Source organism: Cyanistes caeruleus, chromosome Z (assembly GCF_971803275.1).
Source record: "Cyanistes caeruleus chromosome Z, bCyaCae1.hap1.1, whole genome shotgun sequence".
Taxonomy (NCBI): domain Eukaryota; kingdom Metazoa; phylum Chordata; class Aves; order Passeriformes; family Paridae; genus Cyanistes; species Cyanistes caeruleus.
In genome coordinates, this window is record NC_141732.1 from 56,122,881 (window position 1) to 56,135,096 (window position 12,216).

Below are 12,216 nucleotides of genomic sequence, written 5' to 3' on the forward strand. Positions count from 1 at the left end.
GATTACTTGTTTCCCATGGAAGGAAATGGAGAGGGGTGCAAAGTGGCTGTTCTTCACAGAATTAGGAAAACATTGGGAACAGTGGATAAGTGTGTCTAGGTCTGAGATTTGTGAGGAGAGGTAAATGCATTTTGGTCAGAGAATTGAAGGAGTTAGAGAAGCAGATAAATCTTTGGCTCAGTAGGAGTTCATCCTTTTGGAAACTGTGGCTGGCAGAGGGAGGAGGATGCTAGCCTGTGAGTTGTGAAGCAGATGAATGTCTTCTAGAGCCTGCTGCTGACCCAGAAACCTGCATGGGGCAAGAAGATATTGTCAAGCACGCTTCGAGCTATGGGTTTCCAGCAAGTGTATGATTCTCATCTCCTGGTCAGTGATAATAATGGCAAAGGGGAGGCATTTGAGATCCCTTTGACCATGAAGAGGTAAATGCTATTTTTGGGAAAAGCACTGAGCACTTGGAGATACAGAGTGACAGGAGAGGAGAGTGAGTACTGTGAGAGATACAGAAGATAAAGTTCCCTGTTGAAGACAGCATAAAAGTAGTGGGGCACTCCACTGCTGCAGAGACCAGATATGAAGCTCTGGTCTGACCCAAACCTCAGCCTTCAATTGGCACTGGGCTGGAGAGCCCTGCTCTTCTCCTGGATGAAAGGGTGCCCCAGCTGGTATTGTACACCTGGGTGGTGCTCGAGGGAGAGTACCTGACACCTTGAGGGAGAGTTTGGCTGCAGCACTAAAGGATGTCCCTCCCAGCAACAGGCACCATCTCCTGTAGCATTTTGCATCATAGTTAGGGGTCACCCCATCAGTGGAGTCAGCTGTAAACTTCACCTGAGGTGCAGCTGTGGCACCATGATGCACGGGGTGGGGGGATGGAGGCTTTTCTAACCCTCCTACTGCTAAAGCTTCTGGGGCAAGACTCCCTTTGCAATGGATCTTTACCTTCCCTCATCTCCTTTTCTTCTGTAGCACTGATGCCAGCCTCTAGGAGTTGGTTCCTATAGGTATGCTCTCAGATGATCTGTCACATACCTGACTTTATGCATTGCAGCCTGATGTCCCTTCACAAAACCACTTCTGTGGGGTTTTTTCAGCAGTGGGGTGCACTGAAGACAGCTTTATAAATAATCTCATTCCTAATGGAGAAATGAAAAAAAATTAGAAGTAATGTATAGAAGTATGAAGCCAGGAAAAAATGGAATTTGTCAGCCAGTTTTGATGTCTCCCCCTGCTTTTCATTCTTGAGGTTTTTAGTCTCCTTCCAGGAAATGAATGAGATTCAGAGCCCAGAAAGGTCTTAGTCATTTCTGTCAGAGAGAAATATTTGGTTTTAGGGTATTTTTTGGACAAAGGAAGGGATTCAGGTGCAAGGAAGAACAAAAGTTTTTTTTTAATGTTTAAATCAGGCTGCTTGGCTCAGTTCTGTGTAACCCAAACAGACTGTTTTGGCTGGAGAACTGGGATGTAATGCAAAACAAAGTCTTGATAATGCATATCATTTACAAAACCACCTGCCTTGTGGCAGCTGACCCTGTCTGAACTAGCCAGCAGTGTGTCCTTCAGGTCTTAAGAGTTGTTTGATTTGTGCATTGATGGAAAACGGCATTTTACACCATTTAAATTAAACAGTATTTTATACCATTTAAATATGAATATGTGAAACAAGCCTTGTGTTTTCCTTTTTTTCCTTATTTTGTTCCAGTTTGCTATGGAATGCAGAATATGTTGGGCTGTTTTCTACAATATGGGCAGGAGCTTTGTGTATGTTTATTTCTGGATTGTTTTCTTTCCGTTATGTTTTCTTTGTCGTTCCCCCATCCCTGCCTTTATGTCACACTTGAATTCTTCTCCAAGGGAATGGGAAAATAAAGAGAAAAGTGTAGGAAAATGCCATTTGATCTGCCACAGTGAGGAAGGATAAAGGGGGTGGTAAAAGAAGAGAACCGAAGCTAGAAATTGTTCTTAAGGGAAAGAATTACTAACCCCCTGTTGTTTCAAAACTTTACCATCTTTTAATGAAAATATTTTCTTTATAGGTAAGCCTGTTTTAAAAGCTTATTAACAGTCATTTGGATATTTTTGTTTTGGAATTGCTGATTCCAGAATAGAACAAGAGCAGATTTTTCATGTAAGTGTCTCTGGAGGTGACCTGGTCCTACCCTCCACTTGGAGCAGGGCTAGCTTGAGAGTTTATCATGTTGCTAAGTATCAGGTTTTGAACACCTCCAAAGACAGTTTGTAACTTCTCTGGGCCACCTGTCCCAGTGCTTCACTGTCCTTGTGGTAAAAAAATCCTTGTACTGAAGAGCATACTTACCTTTCCATTTATCCTTCTGACTAGGCAGTAAAAATTTCAGATTTAACTGTCATGAAGGCATCAGTATTTGCTTTATATCATCAGTTTCTGTTCACTCCTGGGCAAGCCATGTGGGACTAGTAAGAAGAAAGCAGCCCAGCAAACTCATCATCTAGAGAGGTAAAGGATGGGGAAGAATGTGAGTGCTGTTTCTGACTAGGTGCATCAGGGCTGAAAGCAGACTGAACCTGCTGGGCAGTTCAGCTACCATGTGCATTCAAGCTGGCCATGAACAAATTTAGCATAAGGTTAGATGGAGGTTGTTAGGTTAGTCAGATAAAATCAGATAGTAGACTGTTTGTGGTGAGATAGTAGAAGTTATTGTTTTAGATGGCGGCTTCAGAGGACAAAGATTAATTATGGTTATTTTTAAAGCTTGTTCTTTTGCAGCAGACTTACTCATACTGCATTGTTAGTAAGATTTGGCTGCCAGAGGAGTAACTTTATTTGCTGCAGTGTCCGAGCAGAGAGAAGGCTATTCCTCACCAGGAAAAGGGATTCCTAAGGGCTCCCTTTTTCCTGAGTGGGAAAGTCCTAATCTTATCATCCTCAGAGCAAGCTTATCTGGCTTTTTTTTTGCATTGTTCAGTATACATTGAAACCCAGTATTCAGGCCAACATTCAGAGTGAAGTTTAGCTTTTTGTTTCAATGCATTTAGTCTGAGGATTGGAGTTACATCTACAGATGTTTAACACGCTTAATGTTGATTGATGTATTTGCATGTGTTTTTTGTTTTGTTTTTGTTTTGTTTTTTTTCTTTTTCTGTGAATGCGTAATGTTTGTTCAGGGTCTACATTTTGGACCACATAATTTCCTGGGTATTTAAACTTCAACTCCCTGGTGTACATATAAACACTGCAGACAAGGTGCTCTGCTGGGGTCCAAATGGATGGCACAGCCTTGAGTCTGCTGAATTCCTTGCAGGGGAGACTCTCTGAAGTACAGAAATAGTCCTGGGGCCTCTGCTGTCTCTGTGAAGCACAGATGATGTTATCAATCTCTCTTCAGAAATACAGTTAGGGACAGAAAGGGAAGATATTGGCACACATTTTCATCCTGTGTCTGAATTGTTCGGTCGTTCTCCAAGCAAGTGAGAGATCCGGGCTTTGAGCATTGTTTTTCACTTTTGATGACAGTATAATGAGTGAGGCACCCACATCTAAACAGCAGACACTTCTCCTAGCTGATTGTTGCATTGTAGTCAGTCTGCTGTTTTCTTGCCTTCTGCCCTGCATCATCCCCTGGATTTCCCTCTGCACCATGCCCTATTTTCAGTTACTCTGCAATGGGGCTAACAGTGTATGTGTCCATCAGATTGGGGGAAATTTGAAGCCGTGTGTGTTCAAATTGCATCTGGCTGAGGGGGAAGTTGTACTGCGGTCTCTCATTTTTGAAGAAGCACACCAGCCACAGATTTTGGGGAGCCTTAACCCTGCTTATTTAAATGCTCCTTCGTAGAAGAAGGTCTCAGATCCAGGCAGACCAAGATGTTTGATGAGTAGTGTTTGACTGGGCTTTAAAACAGAGAGTTTCAGTCAGATCTAGGCTGAGTTGATCAAGGCCAGGTTGAAACTGAAACTGAAACTCTCTCACAGTGAGATGCTGTCCCTGGCCATGGCAGGGACACCTGCCTAGTCTTTGGACTAGGTGGTCTTTGAAGTTTCCTTCTGATCCAGGCCTTCCTGTAGTTCCATGTTGCTTATGGTTCCGTTTAGCAAAGCAGTCTGGAAATGCTTCAGTTGGATTCAGTGCCATGTAGGTTGCATGTGCTTGAAAACTTTGCAACATACGTGCTATCTTGTTTCATGGATGTGTAAACACTAAAGTTCACATTAATGTTTGTCACTAAAATGTAGCAATGGACATCCCTTCCAAAGACTGAAGTTAGAAACACTTTGTAGACCTTGGAGGAAAAAACCCCACCCCATGAATCACCATGAATGACAATCCATCATTTTCCTCTGTGGCCCTGGATCCTACAGCAGATCCTGTGACTAGATGGACATGTATTTTCCTATAACCTGAAATGGGAAGACCAAGAAAAAATTTTAAAGACCAAAACCTGTGGAGAATATTGTTGCATAGGCAAGCTCATGCACCAGGTCACATGTTGGCTAACTTGAAGCTCTCTTTTACTCTGATGCCGGAAATTTCTTTCATCTATTGAAGGAGGCATGGTGTGTTTTTCTGGGATTTGACTGTTTGGAAGTTTTGATTTCACTTGAAATGGAAAGGTAAAAAGTCTAGATGGGTTGCCACAAAATACTCGATACCAAATACTTAGATCAAAAAATGTATTACCAGTGGAGATCCTACAGTGATTTTCCCTGTGTAGTGGTAGGGAAAGTGCCTTAAGTTCCTTGCCATTCTGGGTCTATGAAATGTAGAGATAAAGAATTTTTTGGAATATAGTAACACTCTTAAGTCCAACATTTTCAAGAGAGACTAATGACTTTCCCCCATTGCCCCAGAGAAGACATCAGAAAGCAACTCTCCCGTTAAAACATCCAGAGAGGATGTACTTGGCTGAGACATGGCAGCAACCTTCAATTATGTAAAAGGAAGCTGTGAAGGGAAATAAATGGAAATTTCAGGGACATTTCTTAAATCACTGGAAACCTAACATATTTTAGCTGACTGTTCTGAAATCTGTACAGCAACGGTCCCTAAATACTTGACCCTCATGGAAAAACCTTTAAGTTTAACTTCATACCAAAATATCAATGTAAGAAACTGGTTGAGTGGTACTTGAGAATATTTTATTTATTGTCTTTAAATTGCAGAGACTTTTTGTTTGAGAATGTATGTATTAAGGCAGATAAATCCTGCCTTGAGGACAGGTCAGAGAATGGTGAAAATGATGATTCAGCATCTAGTGACTAAGTCATGGTTGTGTACTATTTTATTTTAAACTTCATCCCATTGAACTTGATTATGTGATAAAAAGTGGAGAGGAGAGGAAGGATTGGCATATGAGGTCAGCTTTTGAGAAGAGAGAAGCAGGAATTATTTGCCATATTCTATGTATGTGTGTGTTGTTTTATAGCTTATTAGCTTATACCTGATATCTATCTCTTTCTGTCCTGATAAGCAGCCTACCTTGAGAAATCATATCCCTTTTTTTCTGTCTTTTGAAATTTTTTAGTTTAGATACTTGGCTGTGTTGCTAGGTGTTTTGTGTTGCTGAGGCAAGGCAAAGTGCAGGAAAATTTCTTTTTAACTATCTTCTCCATTGGGGTGGTGCTATATTACATACAGAGAATGAGAGAAATAATAAGGTTATGTAATTCCAGCTGTTTTCTTTGATGGAAGAAATTAGATAGAATTTAGATAGCTTTTAGCTCTGCATATGCAATGAAGTATGTAACTGCTGTTTTCAGTGAAAGACCCAAAGTCTTCTGCCAGAAGAATTCTGTAGGTCTGAACCTGAGCTGTGTTATTTCTGTAGGTGGTAATAAGTGTCTTGATGCCTCCTAACAAGTAAGATGCTGAGGTTTGTTACTGATGATTTTGACCTGCTTGCTGTGTTTTTTTAAGAGCCTGAACAAAAAGAAACTCTTCTCTACCTTGTGATGAAGTTGGGCTTGCTTAAGCTTTCCCTGTTCCTGGCAGCACAGCCTGGAGGGTCATCAGCATTAGCATTACCTAATGAGGATGGAGCAACACTGTTAGATTTGGCTTTACAAAATGGGCACTCCAAACTTGTTGAGATCTTCACAAAGTGAGTATAACGGGTTGCTGCTTTCTGTGAAAATGTCCTGCCATTTAAGCCATGTGGGGAGTACTTCTGTTTATCTGGAGAGAGTTGCCTATTTTGTGCTGGTTTCTGCTGCTTTTTGCCAGTACGTTCATTTTCAACAGTAAATTTGTATTTACAGTTGAAGGAAGTTTATTAATTTTATGTCCATCATTACGTGTGAAGTCAACCCATAGTCAGTTAAATGATAGAGGACCAGCTGCACCATCAGGTACCTCTCCCAGCACTATATCAGCTGAATACTGATACAATAAAAACAAGTAAAGACATTCCTTAAAAATATAAAGAAATATTTATAAACAAACAGAACCATAGGACCTGACTTCCACAAAACCTCAGCAGACTTTGTGACCCCTCTAAAGCTCAAGTTTGAACAAACAAATAGGGAGAATCAGCCACAAGGCCAGTGCTGCTGTTATGACTCTGTTTTGCTGGAGAGCTGCCACACTGACAAATGACTTAAAGGACAAGTGCTTTCTGGCACCTTTTAGCTGTCTGGAGCTCTGTCTCTACAGTCCTGAGGAGCTGCATGGGGTATATCTATGTCTGTGTCTTGGGACCCCAAATGGTAAGTATCATGCAGCCCTTCTTACTCCTAGTTTTTCTTTGCAAATAGAAATACACAAGAATTGGGCTACATTTTTATTTTGGTATGTGGTGCTTTCAGTTCTGGCTCCATGCAGCCTGTAGTTTATGTGAGTCTTATCCATACTTCAGCTTAAAAAAAAACCAACATGGGTACAGTACATTATGTTATGACTGTCTCATTTGTTTGTTATGTCCAAACAATACTGTATTCCCTTGGGATACTTTCTGTTTTTCACTCTTGTGGGATAACAGATCTGCTAGCTGCCAGTTGTGTCCTACTGCTATATATGGCAACACTGACAGGAAAAGGTACTATTGCTCATTTACAGCAATAAGGAGAAATAGGTATTGTCACAGCTTGCTTGTTCTGGCTTCTTTTAGTAGTGAGTAACTGTCTAGAGCTAACATTGTTTTTTCCCAGTTGATAGCTAGAAGTGGCTCTGCCTTATTAAAGCTGGAAAGAGTCATTGGTATGTTTTTGTTTGCCCAGCTGTATTTTCAGTGTATGTTTCCGATTTTCAGCCTCTCTTTTTTGCAGCGGGTGCGTTGGGGTCCTGACAGGTTGTGCTGAAGGTGAGCAGGAAGCTTACTGTGGCCCTGCTTTCATTCTACCTGTGCAGAGAGCATCTGCTTTGGCTGAAAGAGTTTCGTTTCAGCTTGCAGGGGCGTCTGTCGCTTGACATTTCAAGAGCAGGGATCAGCGAGGGTGCCTGCATACAGTTTGTTCATTCATCTGGAGCTCTGACGCTGACATTCACCGCACAGCACTTGCTGGAGTCAGACATAAAGCTCTTCAGAAAATACTTCTGGGACAGACCTCTTCTTTAACAGGTAAATTTCCAGCTGTAGAATTTTCAGGCTGGATTTGTTTTCCTTGAGTAGCCTTTTAATTTAAACTGCTGTGTCACTGATCACCAGCATAATTTCATGATTACGGTTGTGGATTGCTACTATGTGTAGGTGTAGCACATTGTATGTCTGAAGCTGGAGGTAAGAGGTGTTGAGAACTTTGTCAAAGCCTCTTTTACCTCCCAAGTTGTTCTTGAATCACGATGGGCTCTAAAGTGAGTATCTTTCCTTGAAATCTCTGTGTCTTCAATTGCATTGCCATAGTATTCAGGTTTGTACTTTGAAATATTTAGTTTAGTTCCATTCTTCTGGTAATGTAATGCCTTGGAGCCTTTATTAAGAGCCAACCCTGGTCTATTATTTACAGCAGAAATACAGGTTACAGACTTTTTCTACAGAGTTTAGTTTAGTTTTTCTTATTTTAATTTAAAATATCTGAGGCACTGTTGTCATATCCTTCTGGACATCTCTTAATTCAATAAAATAAAGAGTATGCTTGAATGTATAAGTTCCTTAATAGCAATGCAGGTTACCTGTGTTTTTAGACTGAGATTGCACAACATACGTAAAACTAATGAGCTAAAAACCCACTGAAAGTTAGCTTTTTTTTCTGCTCTTGAAATTCAGCTTTTCTTTTCCATTCTTAGCTTTGGGTTTCCTCATCTGTGCACTGATTTCCCTTGCATTACCTTTATTGCATGTTGCACCTTTTTTAACCTAGAAAATTATTTCTATATTATGTATAATATAGAAATTTAATATAGAATATTTAGGTGTGGTGTACAGTATAGTCCTTATGTATAATCTCATGTAATTACATTGTTGAGATTTTGATTTGTTTCAATATGAAAGTGTTACTCTCTGTAGCTTGCAGAATGCCTGCAATCTGTATGTGGCTTTTCCATTGAGACAATAATGAACTCAAAAGGAAAAACCAAGACTATAATCAAGAGTGCATTGTTATTTATGTGATTGGCTTTTTCTTGCACTCATGAAGTCATTGTTTTTCATTCAGTCTTTGAAATGGAAAAAGAAAGTGTGGTATGTTAGGTATTCTCAAAGACAAAGACTCTGAAAGGCTGCAAAATCCTGCATTTGGTATTTTCAGGAAAAAGCCTACTGCCTTGGATTTGTTGGTTCCCCTTTTGCCATTCCTCTAGTTGCAGCAGTCTAGGTTCTGTCAAGGAGGCCTTAGTCCCCTCCTGCTCAGCATCAGTGTTGCAGCACTTTTAATCAAACAGAAATAGACCAGAATATCTGGGAAGATCAGGTGTTTATTTAGTTAATTTCTTCTACACAAGCTGTTGTGTTTAGACTAGACTATGTATTGTGTCCAAAAGGAAAGGTATAATTAATTTTCCTCCTGTTACAAACAAGAATTTTGAGATCTTCAGTTGTATCCAAAGCAGTGGGAGGCAGTCAGAAATTTTTGATAGATATTAGAGATTTCCCAGTACATAGTCTGTTTAAAATGGTAGTAGAATTTAGTGCTGTCCTGGAGTATTCATTTTATCTGCAGCAGGCTAAGGCTGTACATCTGGTGTTTTGAGACTGTGTAAATGACCACATTGCTACTTCATGCTTGAGTCAGAAATCCATGAACTGAAGAAAGAGAGCTTTGTCTCAGTTATGGTGGCATGTAGTGTTGAGTTTGTGTGAAATTATTGCCTCAGACGGCAGCACATCTATTCATGCAAGAAAAGCATAATCTTTTTGAAGTATGTTCTTTACTCTCTGCTGTGTTGATTCTTTCAGTTCCTGTTCTATTCCTTAGAAGCCTAAGGAAGTACTGGAAAAGCTAAAACAAGCTGTCAGTAAGGTAAAGCCACTTGCATGGGAGCCATGCCTTCATTAAGCAGTTCAAAAAGTGGAAACCCACAGGTTTTGTGGCCATGCTAAGCAACAGAGATGGGAGAGATACCTGAAATTGCTGAGAAAGAAAGTGGAGTTGCTTAAATTCTGTGTGACCTTCTTGGGGCAGAGGTTGCTGTGTGGTAGTGGTGCCCGCTAGTGGGACAATGTGGTTGGTTCTTTGTGCACCTCCAGTGGAGATCTAGGCAGAATGAGAAGGTGATTGATACACCAGGCTCTCTTAGCTGCTGGAGGCAGCACAGCCAGTGCAGGGCAGAGGTCCTCTGTGAGAGGAAGAGAGATCTGAGGACTGATAGACACATCTGAAGTTCTGCCTGAGTAATGAAAGAAACCAGAAAAGGCAAGCCAGGATAATCATCCAAAATTACTAAGAAAGTTTATGATCAATTAAGTAATTTTTTTTGCCTGGTGATGGACAGATTTAGTATTTTCCCAACTTTGTTTTGACTTTTTCTGAATGACAGGTGTTGGGGTGGGAAACTGCCCAGCATAGCAAGAGATGAGTGGAGAAAAAATGCAACTTGCCCCACTGGGGTGGGACTTCATGGCATTCAAATTAGTTTGGCTGCAGTATTCAGCCCAGGGTCATCCCTGGCTTTTCTTTCGTGTTCCAGTTACCATGTCTTTTCTTTGTTTGCAGCTCTTGGTAGTTGGAAAATACACAGGCAATCTACTAGAGGGTAAGATTAGAAGCAAGCAGAGTAGCAGATGAAAGGACACAAAAGAATCCATTCCTTCTTCCTTTCACTTTGTTTTTAATTTCTGACGGTAATTTCTAAAATAGGAGACTGTATCCCAGCCCCCTCTTCCTTTTGAGCAGGAGTGGTATAGTTGATGTATATCTGAGTGAGGGAGCAGCCTGGCAAGGGCTGCAGACATGGAGACTGTCTCTTGGCTTCCAGACTGGCTTTATCATGTACTTAGTGTTTAGTCCTAGCTTATTCTCTTTGTATTGCCTATTCATCAGAACTGCTTGCTTTACAGGGATGCTTTTAACAGAAGCTATACTTCTGATCCAAGCTGCTGTGCAAAGCTGTTGTGCTTCTTTTCTCATAGAGAAGAGGGCTGGAAGCAGTGAGGTGCAAATGGTAAATCTGTTCCTTTAGATCTTTTATGTATTGTAAGCAGGAGGTGATTTCTCTTTGTAGTTAAAAATATTTTATTGGCTTCCCTCTTGAGGGATTGCTGTCAGTTTCCTCTGGAAGGTAGCCAATAAAATATTCCTTGTGGAATCTCTCTCAGTCATTTTAGCATTGCTTATAACATAAGTGATTGCTAGTCTTCAATATTTTTCTTGAGTTTTCAGATAAAGGTCATGGGCATCAAATACAGTTACTGTAATTTTGATTTTTTTTTAATAGAGTATTAATTCAAATGAAGTTGAGACAGTGAAAGGTCCAAAAATGCCCTGCAGTACAACACACTCTACAGAAGGTACAGTTTTATTATTCCATAATGTTGCAATCCTTCAAGGCTCTAGAAAATTGGCACAGATCTATACGCTATTTATTTATTCAGAAAGATCAGGTTTCATATGGTTTTAGAGACCTGTTAGTAGAGAAGAGTGGAATAGGTAAGTCATACATTACAAGAGTTTTGTAAATCATGATACTCCCTACAGAGAATTGCCAGACCGAAGCTGTTCACAAAATATTACATTTATAGTGACTGCAAAAGCCTTAACTGATTCCATTTCAAGAGCCAGAAAAATGTCAGGTGGCTCCAGGAGAGGGCAGTGTTTACCTGAATGAACTCCAGTAAAATTCCAGTAAAGCCTAGTAAGTTAATAATGATAAGAGCAAAGTAATGATTTATATGGGTAGTTTTGGGATCCAACCTAGACTTCTTAAAAATCCTCATTTGTTTCTATTAGGTGTTCACTGTTTTGGTGAGCAGTTTACTTCTGCAATGATTGTGGAACTGCACTTGCAGGTGAAAATACTCTTTCACTACCAAAATACCTCCCTGTGTTCCTCAGAACAAGTAGGTCTTGGAGCTGAAGAGGAAAATTACAAAGCAAGATTATTCTTCAGCGTCAGAAGTGTGAGGCTTGGGGACTTATATGTGATTCTTAGGAATGAGTTGAAAGTCTTTATCAGTTGTCCATTTGTTTATGTGGCTGGCATTGTATGTTTGGATAAAGCAACAAGCTGGAAACCGAGAGCCTTGTGAGAGGCCTGGTCTTGCTCTTCAGTGTCTGCTGGAGACAACCTTACTTGAGGGCAGCAGAAATGTGAGCATCTGCAAGAACTGCTGACAGACCATGACCAGGACCAGGTGAAGAGAGAGAATGGAGACTAGATTGCGTGGCATCAGCTAGTAATTTCAAATGAATGGGTAAAACAGGGACACAGTCAGGGATTTAAATGTGTATGCTGCCATTGCTAGTGTTGAAAAAATAGTTTCATACCCAGTTTTTCTGTTCATCTTCAGGCAACAAGTGCTCTCCCATTAGAAGTTGAATTTGCAGAGAAGTAATAAGCAGTTGTTAGCAGTTAAAAGCTACATAATCTGTTATTGTTAGTGCAAATGAGAATTTATTATACGGGGTTTGTGAATGACCTTGGTGACATGATGTGAAAATGCATTTACTCTGGGTGTTCACCTGAGTACCGCTGTACTCTGATTAGGGTGATCTTTACACTGCTCCTTGGGGATAGAAAGTGAATGGCCTTCATTGCCAGCGCTGTATGTGGTGGTCACTTGGCCAGTGTCACTTGTAGGTGATGATTACTTTAATGTTTTTTCACAAAAAGCAGCTTCAACGTGGTCCGACTTGCACAAGCAGAATGT

At 40.5% G+C, this 12,216-nt stretch overlaps 1 protein-coding gene across 33 annotated transcripts in view; it reads left to right on the top strand.

The window, feature by feature from the left end:
* ARHGEF28 (Rho guanine nucleotide exchange factor 28) overlaps positions 1–12,216 on the top strand; it is a 115,879-nt gene that overhangs the window by 26,996 nt on the left and 76,667 nt on the right. For 13 of the 33 annotated variants that reach the window (XM_086866704.1, XM_086866711.1, XM_086866723.1 and 10 more), the window contains exon 1: positions 7,359–7,533. The exons of 11 other annotated variants lie outside the window; for them this stretch is intronic. Coding sequence is in view for 9 of the 22 variants with exons in the window: in XM_086866690.1 (XP_086722816.1) it covers positions 10,410–10,511; positions 10,785–10,857 (175 nt within the window). In the remaining 13 variants the exon portion in view is untranslated. Of the gene's footprint in view, positions 1–7,358; positions 7,534–10,407; positions 10,512–10,784; positions 10,858–12,216 lie in introns of those variants that run through there. 9 more of the 33 variants (XM_086866690.1, XM_086866692.1, XM_086866691.1 and 6 more) reach the window with 4 other exon arrangements.